The 20,367-nt window shown below is 43.1% G+C and overlaps 2 protein-coding genes and 1 long non-coding RNA gene across 3 annotated transcripts; all 3 read right to left on the minus strand.

The window, feature by feature from the left end:
* Positions 1-10,853: 10,853 nt before the first annotated feature.
* Positions 10,854-11,752, minus strand: LOC137651125 (uncharacterized). The gene is made up of 2 exons (XM_068384263.1): positions 11,693-11,752; positions 10,854-11,408 (listed from the first exon to the last, which is right to left on the minus strand). The coding sequence occupies exons 1-2, from the start codon at positions 11,750-11,752 to the stop codon at positions 10,854-10,856; spliced, it is 615 nt and encodes a 204-aa protein (XP_068240364.1).
* Positions 11,753-13,606: 1,854 nt separating this feature from the next.
* Positions 13,607-14,266, minus strand: LOC137651126 (ATP-dependent RNA helicase DDX42-like). The gene has a single exon (XM_068384264.1). It carries the CDS (start codon positions 14,264-14,266, stop codon positions 13,607-13,609), a length of 660 nt encoding a protein of 219 aa, XP_068240365.1.
* A 2,632-nt stretch (positions 14,267-16,898) lies between these two features.
* LOC137650685 (uncharacterized) lies at positions 16,899-19,866 on the minus strand. Its single transcript, XR_011046053.1, has 3 exons — positions 19,808-19,866; positions 19,121-19,207; positions 16,899-17,210 (listed from the first exon to the last, which is right to left on the minus strand). It is a non-coding gene; the product is annotated as an uncharacterized lncRNA (long non-coding RNA).
* Between the last annotated feature and the right edge of the window lie 501 nt (positions 19,867-20,367).

Raw genomic sequence — 20,367 nt, forward strand, 5'->3', positions numbered from 1 at the left:
AATTGAGTCAACTAAAGGGCAATGAAGACGAATAATGAGGAAGCTGAAGGGCAATGCAGACCAAAAGGAGCAAACTGAAGGGCAATGAAGATGAATGAGGAAGCTGAAGAGCAATGCAGACCAAAATGAGCAAGCTGAAGGGCAACGTGGATAAAAAATAAGCAAGATGAAGGGCAAGGGAAACGAATGATGAAGCTGAAGGGCAATGAAGAGCAAACTGAAGGGCAATGAAGATAGAAAATGAGCTGAAGGGCAATAGACACCAAAACTTCCAAGTTTAGGGGCAATGCAGACCAAAATGAAGGGCAATGAAGATAGAAAATGAGCAAGCTGAAGTTCAATGGGGACCAAAATGAGCAAGCTGAAGGGCAATGGAGACCAAAATGCCGAAGTTAAAAAATGAAGGCGCAGGGCAATGAAGTGCAAAATGATCTAGGTGAAGTCTAATAGAGACCAAAATGTGCAAGCTGAAGGGCAATGACGATAAAAAAAAGGACAGAAAGGTAATGGAGACCAAAATGAGCAAACTGAAGGGAATGGAGATCAAGATAAGCAAACTGAAGGGCAAGGAAAACCAAAATAAGCAAGCTGGAGGGCAATGGAGACCAAAATGAGCAAGCTGAGATGGGCAATGTGAGATGGGCAATGGAGACCAAAACGTCGAAGCTAAAAATGAAGGTGAAGGGCAATAAAGACCAAAATGATAAAATAAAGGGAAAGGAAGACTACAACGAGGCAGCTGAAGAGCAATGAAGACAAAAATGAGCAAGCTGAAGGGCAATGAAGATGAAAAATGAGAGAGCTGAAGGGCAATGGACACCAAAACGTCCAAGCTTAAGGGTAATGCAGACCAAAATGAAGGGCTATGAAGATAGATTAGGGGCAATGCAGACCAAAATGAAGGGTAATGAAGATAGAAAATGAGCAAGCTGAAGTTTAATGGAGACCAAAACATCGAAGCTAAAAAATGAAGGCGCAGGGCAATGAAGTGCAAAATGATCTAACTGAAGGCCAATGGAGACCAAAATGTGCAAGCTGAAGGGCAATAAAGACCAAAATAAGCAAGGTAAAGGGCAATGAAGATAAAAAAGGGCAGAAAGACAATGGAGACCAAAATGAGCAAACTAAAAGACAACGAAGCACAAAATAAGAAAACAAGGGAATGGAGATCAAAATGAACAAACTGAAGGGCAAGGAAAACCAAAATAAGCATGCTAAAGGGCAATGGAGAACAAAATGAGCAAGCAGATATGGGCAATGGAGACCAAAACGTCGAAGCTAAAAATGAAGGTGAAGGGCAAAAAAGATCAAAATGATTTTAAGGGAAATGAAGACTACAAGGAGGCAGCTGAAGAGCAACGAAGACGAAAATGAGCAAGCTGAAGGGCAATGAAAACCAAATTGAGTCAGCTAAAGGGCAATGAAGACCAAATTGAGTCAACTAAAGGGCAATGAAGACCAAATTGAGTCGACTAAAGGCAATGAAGATGAATAACGAGGAAGCTGAAGGGCAATGCAGAACAAAATGAGCAAGCTAAAGAGCAATGGAGACCAAAAGGATGAAGCTGAAGGGCAATGGAAACCAAAAGGATTTAGCTGAAGGGAAATGAACACCAAAATGACGAAGCTGAAGGGCAATGGAGACTAGAATAATGAAGCTGAAGGAGAATGAAGAGAAAAAAAAGAGAGCTGAAGGGCAATGGACACCAAAAAGTCCAAGCTTAGGGGAAATGCAGACCAAAATGAAGGGCAATGAAGATTAATGAGGAAAGCTGAAGAGCAATGCAGACCAAAATGAGCAAGCTGAAGGGCAATGAAGATAAAAAATAAGCAAGCAGAAGGGCAATAAAGACCAAAATGAGCAAGCTGAAGGGCAATGGAAACCAAAATGTGCAAGCTGAAGGGCAATGAAGATAAAAAATAAGCAAGCAGAAGGGCAATAAAGACCAAAATGAGCAAACTAAAAGACAACGAAGCACAAATTAAGAAAACTGAAGGGAACGGAGATCAAGATAAGCAAACTGAAGGGCAAGGAAAACCAAAATAAGCACGCTAAAGGGCAATGGACACCAAAATGAGCAAGCTGGAGGGCAATGGAGACCAAATTGAGCAAGCTGAGATGGGCAATGGAGACCAAAACGTCGAAGCTAAAAATGAAGGTGAAGGGCAATAAAGACCAAATTGAGTCAACTAAAGGGCAATGAAGATGAATAATGAGGAAGCTGAAAGGCAATGGAAACTTAAACGAGTCAACTAAAGGGCAATGAAGACCAAATTGAGTCGACTAAAGGGCAAGGAAGATGAATAATGAGGAAGCTGAAGAGCAACGAAGACAAAAATGAGCAAGCTGAAGGGCAATGAAGACCAAATTGAGTCAACTAAAGGGCAATGAAGATGAATAATGAGGAAGCTGAAAGGCAATGGAAACTTAAATGAGTCAACTAAAGGGCAATGAAGACCAAATTGAGTCAACTAAAGGGCAATGAAGATGAATAATGAGGAAGCTGAAGTACAATGCAGACCAAAATGAGCAAGCTAAAGGGCAATGAAGATAAAAAATAAGCAAACAGAAGGGCAATAAAGACCAATGAGCAAGGTAAAGGGGGCAATGGGAGACCAAAATGAGCAGGCTAAAGGGCAATGGAGACCAAAATGAGCAAGCTGAAGGGCAATGGAGACCAAAATGACGAAGCTGAAAGGCAATGAACACCAAAATGAGAGAGCTGAAGGGCAATGAACACCAAAAGGACGAAGCTGAATGGCAATGAAGACCAAAATGATGAAGCTGAAAGGGAATGAAGACCAAAATGAGCAAACTGAAGGGCAATGAAGATGAAAAATGAGAGAGCTGAAGGGCAATGAAGATGAAAAATGAGAGAGCTGAAGGGCAATGGACACCAAAACGTCCAAGCTTAGGGGAAATGCAGACCAAAATGAAGGGCAATGAAGATAGAAAATGAGCAAGACCAAAATGAGCAAACTGAAGGATAATGGAGACCAAAACATCGAAGCTGAAGGGCAATGCAGACCAAAATGAAGGGCAATGCAAATAGAAAATGAGCAAGGTGAATGGCAATGGAGACCAAAATGAGCAAGCTGAAGGGCAATGGAGACCAAAATGAGCAAGCTGAAGGGCAATGGAGACCAAAATGAGCAAGCTGAAGGGCAATTGAGACCAAAATGAGCAAGCTGAAGAACAAATAAGACCACAATGAGCAATCTAAAGGCAAAGAAGACCAAATTGAGTAGACTGAAGGGCAATGAATGCAAAAAACTGCAATCCAAAGGGCAAGGAAGACCAAAATTCGAAAGCAAAAAGACAAAGAAGACCAGGAAAACAAAGCTAAAGGGCAATGGAGATAAACATCCAAGCTGAAGTGCAATGCAGACCAAAATGAGCAAGCTGAAGGGCAATGAAGAGACCAATTGAGTCAGCTAAAGGGCAATGGAAACAAATGAGCGAGCTGAAGGGCAATGGAAACCAAAATGAGTAAGTTGAAGGGCAATAGAGACGAATGATGAAGCTGAAGGGGAATGAAGATAAAAAATGAGCTGAAGGGCATTAGCACCAAAACGTCCAAGTTTAGGGGCAATGCAGACCAAAATGAAGGGCAATGAAGATAGAAAATGAGCAAGCTGAAGTTCAATGAGGACCAAAATGAGCAAGCTGAAGGGCAATAAAGATGTATAACGAGGAAGCTGATGGGCAATGGCAACTTAAATGAGTAAGCTGAAGGGCAATGAAGACCAAACGTCGAAGCTAAAAAATGAAGGCGCAAGGCAATAAAAGTGCAAAATGATCTAGCTGAAGTCTAATAGAGACCAAAATGAGCAAACTAAAAGACAACGAAGCACAAAATAAGAAAACTGAAGGGAATGGAGATCAAGATAAGCAAACTGAAGGGCAAGGAAAACCAAAATAAGCACGCTAAAGGGCAATGGACACCAAAATGAGCAAGCTGGAGGGCAATGGAGACCAAAATGAGCAAGCTGAGATGGGCAGTGGAGACCAAAACATCGAAGCTAAAAATGAAGGTGAAGGGCAATAAAGACCAAAATGATAAAATAAAGGGAAATGAAGACTACAATGAGGCAGCTAAAGAGTAACGAAGACAAAAATGATCAAGCTAAAGTGCAATGAAGATGAATAATGAGGAAGCTGAAAGGCAATGGAAACTTAAATGAGTCAACTAAAGGGCAATGAAGACCAAATTGAGTCAACTAAAGGGCAATGAAGATGAATAATGAGGAAGCTGAAAGGCAATGGAAACTTAAATGAGTCAACTAAAGGGAAATGAAGACCAAATTGAGTCAACTAAAGGGCAATGAAGACCAAATTGAGTCAACTAAAGGGCAATGAAGACCAAATTGAGTCAACTAAAGTGCAATGAAGATGAATAATGAGGAAGCTGAAAGGCAATGGAAACTTAAATGAGTCAACTAAAGGGAAATGAAGACCAAATTGAGTCAACTAAAGGGCAATGAAGACCAAATTGAGTCAACTAAAGGGCAATGAAGATGAATAATGAGGAAGCTGAAAGGCAATGGAAACTTAAATGAGTCAACTAAAGGGAAATGAAGACCAAATTGAGTCAACTAAAGGGCAATGAAGACCAAATTGAGTCAACTAAAGTGCAATGAAGATGAATAATGAGGAAGCTGAAAGGCAATGGAAACTTAAATGAGTCAACTAAAGGGAAATGAAGACCAAATTGAGTCAACTAAAGGGCAATGAAGACCAAATTGAGTCAACTAAAGGGCAATGAAGATGAATAATGAGGAAGCTGAAAGGCAATGGAAACTTAAATGAGTCAACTAAAGGGAAATGAAGACCAAATTGAGTCAACTAAAGGGCAATGAAGACCAAATTGAGTCAACTAAAGGGCAATGAAGATGAATAATGAGGAAGCTGAAAGGCAATGGAAACTTAAATGAGTCAACTAAAGGGAAATGAAGACCAAATTGAGTCAACTAAAGGGCAATGAAGACCAAATTGAGTCCACTAAAGGGCAATGAAGACCAAATTGAGTCAACTAAAGGGCAATGAAGATGAATAATGAGGAAGCTGAAAGGCAATGGAAACTTAAATGAGTCAACTAAAGGGAAATGAAGACCAAATTGAGTCAACTAAAGGGCAATGAAGACCAAATTGAGTCAACTAAAGGGCAATGAAGATGAATAATGAGGAAGCTGAAAGGCAATGGAAACTTAAATGAGTCAACTAAAGGGAAATGAAGACCAAATTGAGTCAACTAAAGGGCAATGAAGACCAAATTGAGTCAACTAAAGTGCAATGAAGATGAATAATGAGGAAGCTGAAAGGCAATGGAAACTTAAATGAGTCAACTAAAGGGAAATGAAGACCAAATTGAGTCAACTAAAGGGCAATGAAGACCAAATTGAGTCAACTAAAGGGCAATGAAGATGAATAATGAGGAAGCTGAAAGGCAATGGAAACTTAAATGAGTCAACTAAAGGGAAATGAAGACCAAATTGAGTCAACTAAAGGGCAATGAAGACCAAATTGAGTCAACTAAAGGGCAATGAAGATGAATAATGAGGAAGCTGAAGGACAATGCAGACCAAAATGAGCAAGCTAAAGGGCAATGAAGATAAAAAATAAGCAAGCAGAAGGGCAATAAAGACCAATGAGCAAGGTAAAGGGGCACTGGGAGACCAAAATGAGCAGGCTAAAGGGCAATGGAGACCAAAATGAGCAAGCTGAAGGGAAATGGAGACCAAAATGAGCAAGCTGAAGGGCAATGAACACCAAAATGACGAAGCTGAAAGGCAATGAACACCAAAATGAGAGAGCTGAAGGGCAATGAACACCAAAATGACGAAGCTGAAGGGCAATGAAGACCAAAATGATGAAGCTGAAAGGGAATGAAGACCAAAATGAGCAAACTGAAGGGCAATGAAGATGAAAAATGAGAGAGCTGAAGGGCAATGAAGATGAAAAATGAGAGCTGAAGGGCAATGGACACCAAAACGTCCAAGCTTAGGGGTAATGCAGACCAAAATGAAGGGCAATGAAGATAGATTAGGGGCAATGCAGACCAAAATGAAGGGTAATGAAGATAGAAAATGAGCAAGCTGAAGTTTAATGGAGACCAAAACGTCGAAGCTAAAAAATGAAGGCGCAGGGCCATGAAGTGCAAAAGGATCTAGCTGAAGGCCAATGGAGACCAAAATGTGCAAGCTGAAGGACAATGAAAACCAAAATAATAGCATGCTAAAGCGCAATGGAGACCAAAATGAGCAAGCTGAATGGCAATGAAGACCAAAATGAGCAACCTGAAGGTCAATGAAGACCAAAATGAGCAAACTGAAGGGCAATTAAGGCCACAATGGGGTAGTTGAAGGGCAATTAAGTCCACAATGAGCAACCTGAAGGGCAATGAAGACCAAAATGAGCAAACTAAAGGGTAACAAATGAAAAACACTGTAATCTGAAGAGAACTGAATTCCAAAATTGCAAACTGAAGGGTAAGGAAGACCAACATGAGGAAACTGAAGGGCAATGAATGCAAAAAAAACTGGAATACAAAGAGGCAAAGAAGACCAAAATTAGCAAGCAGGTCAATGAAGACCGAACCGTCCAAGCTGAAGGGCAATGGAGACCAAATCATCCAAGCTGAAGGACAATGCAGACCAGAACGCCCAAGTTGAGGGACAATGCAGACCAAAACATCGACGCTGAAGGACAATGCAGACCAAAGCGCCCTAGCTGAAAGACAATGCAGACCAAAACATCCACGCTGAAGGGCAATGAAGATAAGAAAGGACCAAGCTGAAGTGCAATGCTCAAGGGCAAGGAAGACCAAAACTTCCAAGCTGAAGGACAATGCAGACCAAAACGCCCAAGCCGAAGGATAATGTGAACCAAAACGTCTACGCTGAATGGCAACACAGACCAAAATGAAGGGCAATGAAGATGAAAAAGGACTAAGCTGAAGGGCAAAGTTGAAGGATAATGCAGACCAAAATGAGGGGCAATGAAGATAAGGACCAAGCTGAGTGGCAATGAAGATAAGGACCAAGCTGAAGGGCAATGAAGACCAAAATGAGGAAACAGAAGGGCAACGAATATAAAAACGAAGCTGAATGGCAATGAAGACCAAAATGAGCAAGCTGAAGGGAAGTTAAGGCCACAATGAGGCACACAATGAGGCAGCTGAAGGGCAATTAAGGCCACAATGAGGCAGCTGAGGGGCAATGTAGACCAAAACGTCTAAGCTAAATGGTAATGTAGATCAAAATGACCAACCTGAAGGGCAATGCAGACGAAAAAAGGGAAATGAAGAAAAAAATGACCAAGCTGATGGGCAATGGAGACCAAAATGAACATGTTGAAGCAATAAAGACAAATTGAGTCAACTAAAGGGCAATGAAGACGAATAATGAGGAAGCTGAAGGGCAATGCAGACCAAAAGGAGCAAGCTGAAGGGCAACGTGGATAAAAAATAAGCAAGATGAAGGGCAAGGGAAACAAATGACGAAGCTGAAGGGCAATGAAGAGCAAACTGAAGGGCAATGCAGATAGAAAATGAGCTGAAGGGCAATAGACACCAAAAAGTCCAAGCTTAGGGGAAATGCAGACCAAAATGAAGGGCAATGAAGATTAATGAGGAAACCTGAAGAGCAATGCAGACAAAAATGAGCAAGCTGAAGGGCAATGAAGATAAAAAATAAGCAAGCAGAAGGGCAATAAAGACCAATGAGCAAGGTAAAGGGGGCAATAAAGACCAAAATGAGCAAGCTGAAGGGCAATGGAAACCAAAATGTGCAAGCTGAAGGGCAATGAAGATAAAAAATAAGCAAGCAGAAGGGCAATAAAGACCAAAATGAGCAAACTAAAAGACAACGAAGCACAAATTAAGAAAACTGAAGGGAACGGAGATCAAGATAAGCAAACTGAAGGGCAAGGAAAACCAAAATAAGCACGCTAAAGGGCAATGGAGACCAAAATGATCAAGCTGGGGGGTATGGAGACCAAAATGAGCAAGCTGAGATGGGCAATGGAGACCAAAACGTCGAAGCTAAAAATGAAGTTGAAGGGCAATAAAGACCAAAATGATAAAATAAAGGGAAAGGAAGACTACAATGAGGCAGCTGAAGAGCAACGAAGACCAAATTGAGTCAACTAAAGGGCAATGAAGATGAATAATGAGGAAGCTGAAGGACAATGAAGATAAAAAATAAGCAAGCAGAAGGGCAATAAAGACCAATGAGCAAGGTAAAGGGGGCAATGGAAGACCAAAATTAGCAGGCTCTTTGCAATGGAGACCAAAATGAGCAAGCTGAAGGGCAATAAATACCAAAATGACGAAGCCGAAGGGCAACGAAGACCAAAATGAGCAAACTGAAGGGCAATGAAGATAAAAAATGAGAGAGCTGAAGGGTAATGGACACCAAAACGTCCAAGCTTAGGGGTAATGCAGACCAAAATGAAGGGCAATGAAGATAGATTAGGGGCAATGCAGACCAAAATGAAGGGTAATGAAGATAGAAAATGAGCAAGCGGAAGTTTATTGGAGACCAAAACGTCGAAGCTAAAAAATGAAGGCGCAAGGCAATTAAGTGCAAAATGATCTAGCTGAAGGCCAATGGAGACCAAAATGTGCAAGCTGAAGGACAATGAAAACCAAAATAAGCATGCTAAAGCACAATGGAGACCAAAATGAGCAAGCTGAGATGGGCAATAAAGACCAAAATGATTAAGGGAAATGAAGACTACAATGAGGCAGCTGAAGAGCAATTACGGGCACAATGACGGGCACAATGAGGAAGGCAAAGAAGACCAAATCGAGCAAACCGAAGGGAAAAAAATGCAATCCAAAGGGTAAGGAAGACCAAAATTAGAAAGCAAAAAGACAAAGAAGACGAGGATAACACTGCTGAAGGGCAGCAAATTTAGTCAGCTAAAGGGCAATGAAGATGAATAATGAGGAAGGTGAAAGGCAATGCACACCAAAATGAGCAAGCTGAAGGGCAATGGAAACCAAAAGGACGAAGCTGAAGGGCAATGAAGACCAAAATGAGCAAACTGAAGGGCAAATTATCTAGCTGAAGTCCAATAGACACCAAAATGTGCAAGCTGGCAATGAAGAACAAAATAAGAAAATTGAAGGGCAATGGAGACCAAAATTAGAAAGCAGAAGAACAATACAGACCAAAATGTGCAAGCTGAAGGGCAATGAAAACCAAAATGACAAAATTGAAGGGCAATGAAGACTAAAACGACGAAGCTGAAGGGCAATGAAGACTAAAACGACGAAGCTGAAGAGCAATGAAGACAAAAACGACCATGCTGAAGGGAAAGGAAGATGAAAACTAGGAAGCTGAAGGGGCAAGGAAGATGAAAACGAGGAAGCTGAAGGGGCAAGGAAGATGAAAACTAGGAAGCTGAAGGGCAATAAAGACGAAAACAAGCAAGCTGAATGGCAATGAATACCAAAATGACCAAGCTGTAGGGTATAGAACAAAATGAGTGAGCTGAAGGGCAATGGAGACCAAACCGTCGAAGCTAAAAAATGAAGGCACAGGGCAATGAAGTGCAAAATAATCTAGCTGAAGTCCTATAGAGACCTAAATAAGCAAAAGGGCAATGAAGGGCAAATTGCCCTTCAGCTTGCTCTACAATGCCCTTCAGCTTGGACGATTTGGTCTTCATTATCCCTCTGCTTGCTAATTTTGGTATTCCTTGCCCTTTCGATTGCAGTTTATTGCATTCATTGCCCTTCAGCTTCATGATTTTGTTCTCTCCATTACTCTTCACCGCTCACAGTTTGATGTCTCATTGCCCTTCTGCTTGCTTATTTTTTATTTTCATTGCCCTTCATACTGCTCATTTTGGTCATCAGTGCCCTCAGCTTATTTCTCATCTTCATTGCCCTTCAGCTTGCAGTTTTTGATGCCTTCTTTGTCCTTCAGCTGTCAGTTTTCAGAGCCTTCAAGGGCCCTCCAGCTTGCAGATTTTTTGGGCTTCATTGCCCTCCAGCTTGCAGATTTTTTGGGCTTCATTGCCCTCCAGCTTGCAGATTTTTGGGGCTTCATTGCCCTCCAGCTTGCAGATTTTTGGGGCTTCATTGCCCTCCAGCTTGCAGATTTTTGGGGCTTCATTGCCCTCCAGCTTGCAGATTTTTGGGGCTTCATTGCCCTCCAGCTTGCAGATTTTGGGGCTTCATTGCCCTCCAGCTTGCAGATTTTGGGGCTTCATTGCCCTCCAGCTTGCAGATTTTGAGGCCTTCATTGCCCTCCAGATTTTGGGTCCTAAATTGCCCCTCAGCTTACAGTTTTTGGGACCTTCATTACCCCCGAGCTTTCAGTTTTTGGGGCCTTCATTATCCTCCAGCTTGAGGTTTTTTAGCCTTCATTGCCCTCCAGCTTGAGATTTTTGGGGGCATCATTGCCCTCCAGCTTGAGGTTTTTTGGGGGCTTCATTGACCTCCAGCTTGCAGTTTTTAGGGCCTTCATGATCCCCCAGCATGCAGTTTTTGGTGCCTACATTGCCAGATTTTTAGCGTTCATTGCCCTCCAGTTTTTAGGGCTTCATTGCCCTCCAGCTTGCAGTTTTGGGAACCTTCATTGCCCTTCAGCATGCAATTTTTTGGACCCTTCATTGCCCTTCAGCTTGCAGTTTTTGGGGCCTTCCTTGCCCTTCAGCTTGAGGGTTTTTTGAGTCTTCATTGCCCTCCAGCTTTCAGTTTTTGGGTCCTTCATTGCCCTCCAGCTTTCAGTTTTTGGGTCCTTCGTTGCCCTAAAACTTGCAATTTTTGGGCCCTTCGTTGCCCTCCAGCTTGCCGGTTTTGGGCCCTTCGTTGCCCTCCAGCTTGCTGGTTTTGGAGCCTTTATTGCCCTCCAGCTTCATTGCCCTCCTTGCTGGTTTTGGGACCTTCGTTGCCCTCCAGCTTGCAATTTTGGGGTCCTACGTTGCCCTCCAGCTTGCAATTTTGGGGTCCTACGTTGCCCTCCAGCTTGCAGCTTTTGGGCCCTTCGTTGCCCTCCAGCTTGCAGCTTTTGGGCCCTTCGTTGCCCTCCAGCTTGCAGTTTTTGGGCCCTTCGTTGCCCTCCAGCTTGCAGTTTTTGGGCCCTTCGTTGCCCTCCAGCTTGCAGTTTTTGGGCCCTTCGTTGCCCTCCAGCTTGCAGTTTTTGGGCCCTTCGTTGCCCTCCAGCTTGCAGTTTTTGGGCCCTTCGTTGCCCTCCAGCTTGCAGTTTTTGGGCCCTTCGTTGCCCTCCAGCTTGCAGTTTTTGGGCCCTTCGTTGCCCTCCAGCTTGCAGTTTTTGGGCCCTTCGTTGCCCTCCAGCTTGCAGTTTTTGGGCCCTTCGTTGCCCTCCAGCTTGCAGTTTTTGGGCCCTTCGTTGCCCTCCAGCTTGCAGTTTTTGGGCCCTTCGTTGCCCTCCAGCTTGCAGTTTTTGGGGCTTCATTGCCATTCAGGTCCCAGTTTTTTTGAGCCTTCATTACCCTTCAGCTTTCAATTTTTGGGCCTTCATTGCCTTTGGCTTTCAGTCTTTGGACCTTCATTGCCTTCCAGCTTGAAGTTTCTGGGGCATTCATGGCCCTCCAGCATGCAGTTTTTTAGCCTTCATTGCCCTTCAGCTTGCTTTATTTGGCCATCATAGCCTAACAGCTTGCAGTTCTTTTGGGACATCATTGCTCTCCAGCTTGCTTTTTTTTTACTTCAATTACCCTGTCTCTCGCTGTATTTTTCATCATTTCCTTGCATTTCGAGTCTTCATTGTCCTTCATCTTACTCTTTTGGCCCTTAATGCTCTTTTTGTTTTTATATGCACTTATATGCCTTAATTATTCTCCATGATGTTCAAATTTGGCTTCATTGTTCTTGGTCATTCTATAGGCCTACCACTTACTAACAGATCTGGCTTATTATGTTCTGTGTTTAGTACTTCATTGCTGCCCTGTTTTTATTTCATTGTAGTAGTGAGCTAATGTCTTTTACTACTGCCTTTACTGATGTTCCTCACTGCCACAGCAAGGCCTTGTGTTATCGACTGGTGCTGTCCTCAAGCTGATGCTACTACTTTTTTCTTTATAGTCTCTTCATCATTGCTAACAATTTGTTGTTGCTTTCATTAAAACTAACAGCTTTCTTAATTTAATTTCTATGAAATTAGCAACTTACTTTATATTCAACCGTTACGTTGCTGAATTTCCACTGGTACTGCAGCCTTTCTTCAAATTTTCAGTTACCATTTTCAAAGTCATCTGCTGCCTGTCTACTTAATATTTCCTATTTAATTGCTGCCTACCCAATTTCTATCTGCCATTCCGGCTTTCCTTATAACTCCTGCTTTCGTTGCCTTCAGCAGATCTTGAAAATTGCTGCATACTATATATTAAATATCTGTAGTAATTTTATTACTCTGTTATTTCTCAATTATCTTTGTTGTTGCTATATCCAATGAAATCACTGTAGGCTTTATTATTAATTTTAGTGTCACCAGCGTCCTGCCTTCATTCTTATAATGCTTTCTATTTAAGATTTCTTGTTATATATTCACCTGCCGCTTATTTTTTATCTTGTTCAACTGCTACCCATTTTCTTTAACCTCTCCCACTGCCTAATTCAATATTTTGCTCTTTATATTGTTAAAACTGTTTTTTGCTTTATTTAATAACTGCTGCTGCCTACCTGTAACTTAAGATGTCTACTTACATTTGTATCTTCTGCTTCGCGTTTGCTATTTTTCTACCACTGCTGCTGGCCTTCGGTTCCTAGTACTTGCTTTCTTTCTTCATGACGTTGTAGGACTCTCTTCTGGAAAGTTTCATGTAATTTTACTAAATGCTACATTGATCATGCAGCAAAAAAAAAAAAAAAAAAAAAAAAGGGGGGGGGGGATACTCAAATGATCAAAGTTTGTAACTACTGTATTGTATATTGTAAAATATATTTTAGCAATTCATCTGACTTTTCATTTTCCTGATAAAACTATTTGTTTAATAATGTAAACTAACGACAAATAAAAAACAAGACATTAGTCCTAACAGGTTTAAGGGCTTGAAGACATGAAAAAAAAATATGTACGTAAGCTTTGGTCACATGTCCCAGCACTGAACACTCTGGGGGTCTAATCAATACAGTGGTAATTTAAAATTGGTGGGGTGCGGGAGTGCTTTTTGCACCATTAAATTGAAAATTAAATAGGACAGCTAATTAGGAAAAAAAAAATTTAATGGTGATAAAATTGAAAGCTAAAACTTACCGCCGTTAGAGGCCCATAGGCTACTAGTTGCAAACAAGACTACCTTGTTATAATAGCAAACTGTCTATGATAAAGACCTACTGTTACAAGCACTTTACTTTAAGTTAATTATTACTTCGATGACTTTCACATTTAAAAGGATTCAATGTGAACTTTCACATTTACAAGGATTCAATGTGAACTTTCACATTTACAAGGATTCAATGTGAAAAGTTTTAACTATATAGATGGTAGAAGCAAAAATTAACCTACTCCTTTTGATATAAGGTACTTTAATTCATAAGCATAGTAATACTCACTTTAATCCTTTATGCTCAATTGTACTTCATTACTCTTCATCTTGCTCCTTTTTGGCCTTCTTTAACCCTTAATCTTGTTAATTTAGACCTTCAACTTGGTTTAATTTGTCTGCACTGTCCTTCATCCGACCATTGCCGTGCCTGCACGTACTGTTCCTCATCCGGCCATTGCCGTGCCTGGACGTACTTTCCCTCATCCGGCCATTGCCGTGCCTGGACGTACTGTTCCTCATCCGGCCATTGCCGTGCCTGCACGTACGGTTCCTCATCCGGCCATTGCCGTGCCTGGACGTACTGTTCCTCATCCGGCCATTGCCGTGCCTGGACGTACTTTCCCTCATCCGGCCATTGCCGTGCCTGGACGTACTGTTCCTCATCCGGCCATTGCCGTGCCTGGACGTACGGTTCCTCATCCGGCCATTGCCGTGCCTGGACGTACTGTTCCTCATCCGGCCATTGCCGTGCCTGGACGTACTGTTCCTCATCCGGCCATTGCCGTGCCTGGACGTACTGTTCCTCATCCGGCCATTGCCGTGCCTGGACGTACAGTTCCTCATCCGGCCATTGCCGTGCCTGCACGTACTGTCCTTCATCCAGCCATTGCCGTGCCTACATGTACTGTCCTTCATCCGGCCATTGCCGTGCCTGGACGTACGGTTCCTCATCCGGCCATTGCCGTGCCTGGACGTACTGTTCCTCATCTGCCCATTGCCGTGCCTGGACGTACTATCCTTCATCCAGCCATTGCCATGCCTACATTTACTGTCCTTCATCCGGCCATTGCCGTGCCTGGACGTACTGTTCCTCATCCGGCCATTGCCGTGCCTGGACGTACTGTTCCTCATCCGGCCATTGCCGTGCCTGGACGTACGGTTCCTCATCCGGCCATTGCCGTGCCTGGACGTACGGTTCCTCATCCGGCCATTGCCGTGCCTGGACGTACTGTTCCTCATCCGGTCATTGCCGTGCCTGCACGTACTGTCCTTCATCCAGCCATTGCCGTGCCTACATGTACTGTCCTTCATCCGGCCATTGCCGTGCCTGGACGTACTGTTCCTCATCCGGCCATTGCCGTGCCTGGACGTACTGTTCCTCATCCGGTCATTGCCGTGCCTGCACGTACTATCCTTCATCCAGCCATTGCCGTGCCTACATTTACTGTCCTAGATCCGGCCATTGCCGTGCCTGGACGTACTGTTCCTCATCCGACCATTGCCGTGCCTGGACGTACTGTTCCTCATCCGTTCATTGCCGTGCCTGCACGTACTGTCCTTCATCCGGCCATTGCCGTGCCTGCACGTACTTTCCCTCATCCGGCCATTGCCGTGCCTGCACGTAGTTTCCCTCATCCGGCCATTGCCGTGCCTGGACGTACTGTTCCTCATCCGGTCATTGCCGTGCCTGCACGTACTGTCCTTCATCCAGCCATTGCCGTGCCTGCACGTACTTAACCTCATCCGGCCATTGCCGTGCCTGGACGTACTGTTCCTCATCCGGTCATTGCCGTGCCTGGACGTACTTTCCCTCATCCGGCCATTGCCGTGCCTGCACGTACTTTCCCTCATCCGGTCATTGCCGTGCCTGCACGTACTGTCCTTCATCCAGCCATTGCCGTGCCTGCACGTACTTAACCTCATCCGGCCATTGCCGTGCCTGGACGTACTGTTCCTCATCCGGCCATTGCCGTGCCTGGACGTACTTTCCCTCATCCGGCCATTGCCGTGCCTGCACGTACTTTCCCTCATCCGGCCATTGCCGTGCCTGCACGTACTGTTCCTCATCCGGTCATTGCCGTGCCTGCACGTACTGTCCTTCATCCAGCCATTGCCGTGCCTGCACGTACTTAACCTCATCCGGCCATTGCCGTGCCTGCACGTACTTTCCCTCATCCGGCCATTGCCGTGCCTGCACGTACTTTCCCTCATCCGACCATTGCCGTGCCTGGACGTACTGTTCCTCATCCGGTCATTGCCGTGCCTGCACATACTTAACCTCATCCGGCCATTGCCGTGCCTACATTTACTGTCCTTCATCCGGCCATTGCCGTGCCAGGATGTACTGTTCCTCATCCGACCATTGCCGTGCCTGGACGTACTGTTCCTCATCCGGCCATTGCCGTGCCTGGACGTACTGTTCCTCATCCGGCCATTGCCGTGCCTGGACGTACTGTTCCTCATCCGGTCATTGCCGTGCCTACACGTACTATCCTTCATCCAGCCATTGCCGTGCCTACATTTACTGTCCTTCATCCGGCCATTGCCTTGCCTGGACGTACTGTTCCTCATCCGACCATTGCCGTGCCTGGATGTACTGTTCCTCATCCGGTCATTGCCGTGCCTGCACGTACTGTCCTTCATCCAGCCATTGCCGTGCCTACATGTACTGTCCTTCATCCGGCCATTGCCGTGCCTGGACGTACTGTTCCTCATCCGGCCATTGCCGTGCCTGGACGTACTGTTCCTCATCCGGCCATTGCCGTGCCTGGACGTACTGTTCCTCATCCGGCCATTGCCGTGCCTGGACGTACTGTTCCTCATCCGGCCATTGCCGTGCCTGCACGTACTATCCTTCATCCAGCCATTGCCGTGCCTACATTTACTGTCCTTCATCCGGCCATTGCCGTGCCTGGACGTACTGTTCCTCATCCGGCCATTGCCGTGCCTGGACGTACGGTTCCTCATCCGGCCATTGCCGTGCCTGGAAGTACGGTTCCTCATCCGGCCATTGCCGTGCCTGGACATACGGTTCCTCATCCGGCCATTGCCGTGCCTGGACGTACTGTTCCTCATCCGGTCATTGCCGTGCCTGCACGTACTGTCCTTCATCCAGCCATTGCCGTGCCTACATGTACTGTCCTTCATCCGGCCATTGCCGTGCCTGGACGTACTGTTCCTCATCCGGCCATTGCCGTGCCTGGACGTACTGTTCCTCATCCGGCCATTGCCGTGCCTGGACGTACTGTTCCTCATCCGGTCATTGCCGTGCCTGCACGTACTATCCTTCATCCAGCCATTGCTGTGCCTACATTTACTGTCCTTCATCCGGCCATTGCCGTGCCTGGACGTACTGTTCCTCATCCGACCATTGCCGTGCCTGGACGTACTGTTCCTCATCCGGTCATTGCCGTGCCTGGACGTACTGTTCCTCATCCGGTCATTGCCGTGCCTGCACGTACTATCCTTCATCCAGCCATTGCTGTGCCTACATTTACTGTCCTTCATCCGGCCATTGCCGTGCCTGGACGTACTGTTCCTCATCCGACCATTGCCGTGCCTGGACGTACTGTTCCTCATCCGGTCATTGCCGTGCCTGCACGTACTGTCCTTCATCCAGCCATTGCCGTGCCTGCACGTACTTAACCTCATCCGGCCATTGCCGTGCCTGCACGTACTTTCCCTCATCCGGCCATTGCCGTGCCTGCACGTACTATCCCTCATCTGGCCATCGCTATGCTTGCATTGCCCTTCATGCTACTGGCATTTTCCTTCCTTGTATGTGCTTGCCTCCTTTCATTGCTCTTGAAAGCCTAGTTTTGCAGAGACGGAGAATAAGAGTACAATGAAGTCCGCTGCTAGTGGCACCGAAGTTATTTTCAAGAAGCAAGGAATGACAGCAGTAAGAATAAACGTCAACGGTGGCAGCAGCAGCATGGGGTCGACAACGAATGAAGACTGTAACAATCTGCAAGAGAGAGAGTATTAATATAATCGTCTAAAACAATCGAGGTATCAGCAACAAAATTATATATATAGATAGTATTAGTATCTAACATTGGCAAGGTAAACAAGTTCATGATTGACCTCATAATTCTTGATAATGTACTGATGCACGAGAAGTAGCACTACGTCTTTGAACAAACTATAAACCATTCATCATCAACTGAGGAACTTTCAAATGTCATGCGATTAGATTACAAAGCTCAACATATACCTAATATGTAATTTATGAAATATTTAACATTGGAAAGAGTTTGGTAAAGATTTTTCTTTATATGGTGTCGTCTGGAATAATAATATTGGAAAAAATGGCAGTCTGTTCTCATATTAAAGGAATGAATTGCAGAAACATCTACTGTGAAAACAAACATCTGTGAAAACATTTTCAAGTGTTAACAAATCCATAAGACAGGTTAGGCCTATTGTAGGCATGACTAATGTGATGTGATTTTTTTTTCTTGTAATCTACAGCACAGTTTTCCTATTTGCGAAATTTCCATTGCAGTTTTCTTCATTATAAATATAATTCTAGGTTTGGGAATCCTATCCAAATAAATAATTTTTTTTCCAGTAATAGGATGTTGGGAGATAAATCAAGTTGCTAGGGTTTATCCAATATGACTGCCAGTGTCATACACACAAAAATCCAGGCTGCAAATACTTAATTTTAGTGTGAATCAGAAAAGGTTTGCAAAGGCTTAGCTTCTAAAATTTTAATGATTTTACAGCCAAGAACTTGATACCCGACACTGAAGCCCCTAGGAGAAATTGCCACAGCCACATCAGCACTGCGGGCAATTATTAAAAGTATGTAAGTGCAAATAAAGCAGTGAAGCCACTAGTGGTGGAGCCTCTAATGGTTAGCTAACCATAGTTTACTTATTCAAAATTACTGGATAAAATTAAACATTAACAAATAAATAAAAAATCAAACATTAACAAATAAATAAGAAATAAGTGTTTATCGGCAGTTATCCGAAGAGATAAGAATTACTATATAATTTCCAAAGTTCTCCCATTGAGTAAGTATCATTAGAACCGTCACAGGAAACCAAACTCACCTTAAAACAAATTTTGACAGGTCTATAGACATCAAGAATTCATTGGGGTCTCCGAAAGGTGAAGGCCTCTTTTCACCCTAGGCCGTACATTTCTCGGGGACTGTGCCGGAAACAGATGAAGAATTCAACCCTTTTTACACTAAAAATCACAGCACATTCAACTTCCAACCATTTGCTGTTGAATCATAAGAGCTGTGAAGTCTAGGAGAAACGAAGATTTACTTTGTCTATTTTTATTATCTAAATTAGCTATTTAAAAAACTGCTAATGATTTTGGCTTTGATATCCTCAGCTAAGCTGTGTTCAGTTATTTGACTCTGGTTTGTGTATATTGTAGGGGCAACCCCAATACCCATCATAGTTTTTAACTTATTGAGAAATTATCATAATACTAATGATGAGAATACTTACAGGAATGAGAATGAATAAATTTGATAAATTTTTGCCTTGATTTCCTTCATCAATGCTCGTTAACTCTATAATGAAACAGGGAAAATTTAAAGTAAAGAAAATTTAAAGTTAAAAAGACGGGGAAACAATGTTTATATTATGTCAGCCGATTGACAACGAATCTTAAAAAATATTAAGGAACGTTAAGAAGTGTAAAGAGTAAATTAGTAGGTTTATATTTAAACTTTCCCACCTTCAGTCCGGATGGTTCTGCTTTTACCAGGCATTTGTCTTTCAACTTGATTAAAGAATCAATGATCAATCGACATGCAATAATCAACGAGATTCTGATACATACATACATACATACATACATACATATTATTAATCAAAATCCTGTAGTTCATAACATTGTTGTACTCACTCAACATGAGAGTCCTGTGATCCCTCCTGCTAGGCTGTACGGCTAATCATTCCACCAATGCTATTAAAAACCGTGACTTGTACACTTCTGTTCAAATAAAGAAGATTTAAGGTAAATAAATGAGTTTACATTACGCTGTACAAACAAAAAAGTTATACGAATAGTTAATGGAATAATTTACTTGCCCTTATTGTTTGATGAATAGAACTTATATGGTATTTTTATCAGTGTAGGAAACTGCCACAGTACTGATCTTGCGTAGAAAATATTCCGCATGTTCACCTTCATCACTAGCAATAAACTTTTCAATACCAAATAAACACCCATAGATTGATAACCTAAGATGCTTTGTTAATTTTAAGTAAATTTCTACTTACTTTATTGTGGCACGCCTCAATAAAAGTAAGTAGAAATTCGTGCAATTCAAACAGCAGTGAAAATTAATGAGTGTTCCAATAAATCTCTATAAATTCGGATAAAAAATTGTCCCCAGTCATGATCAGTACACCAAATGCCAAATATTAAGTGATATGAATTTTTTTCTTTAAGAATATCCCTCAGGTATTTCATTTACTGTTCAAACACCCCATATGGAAGAAAGCAACTAGATGCAAATTATGACAATGTATGCACTCCACTATGAACAAAAGTGAAAGAGGAAGGGTTGGAAACTTGCGCTCAACTAACCTTTATTCGCCATCAGAGGTGAGAGAGAATATCTGTAAGTTGTACTCGTGGGAGATCTCCTAGAAGTAGAAGGAGAAGCTCTACAAGTAATAGTAGTAGTTCTATTGTAGGAGGATAAAGCTTAAACTCACTGGGGTTTTACTACATTCCTTATAATTTATCCCATGAGTTTCATCTAGAGATCAGAGGTTTATTTTGAAGGGACAGCATAGATGCTGAGAACACCACCATCTACACAAGCAGCAAGCCACTTTTCATGGTTAAATCACACACATCTCTAATAAGCACTGAGCAAACTGCCAAGCACACCTATGATTATATTCTTGTAGTTTCTAAGGGATTCATTAACTAACTTCAACTATGCAATCCTATTTAAAACCTCAATGCTAGTCTTAAAGACTCTTCTGTATCTATAACAAATAAATTTTAAAGACTATTGATATACCTGTAAGCATATTTAGGAGATAAGAGGATTTTAAAATGCAATAAGACCAAGTGCTCCGTACTTTGATATAAATGTAGTCACTCGTTACAGACGCCTTCCCTTTCATGAAACTTCG

This window comes from Palaemon carinicauda, chromosome 12, assembly GCF_036898095.1.
Source record: "Palaemon carinicauda isolate YSFRI2023 chromosome 12, ASM3689809v2, whole genome shotgun sequence".
In the NCBI taxonomy this organism is placed as follows: Eukaryota; Metazoa; Arthropoda; class Malacostraca; order Decapoda; family Palaemonidae; genus Palaemon; species Palaemon carinicauda.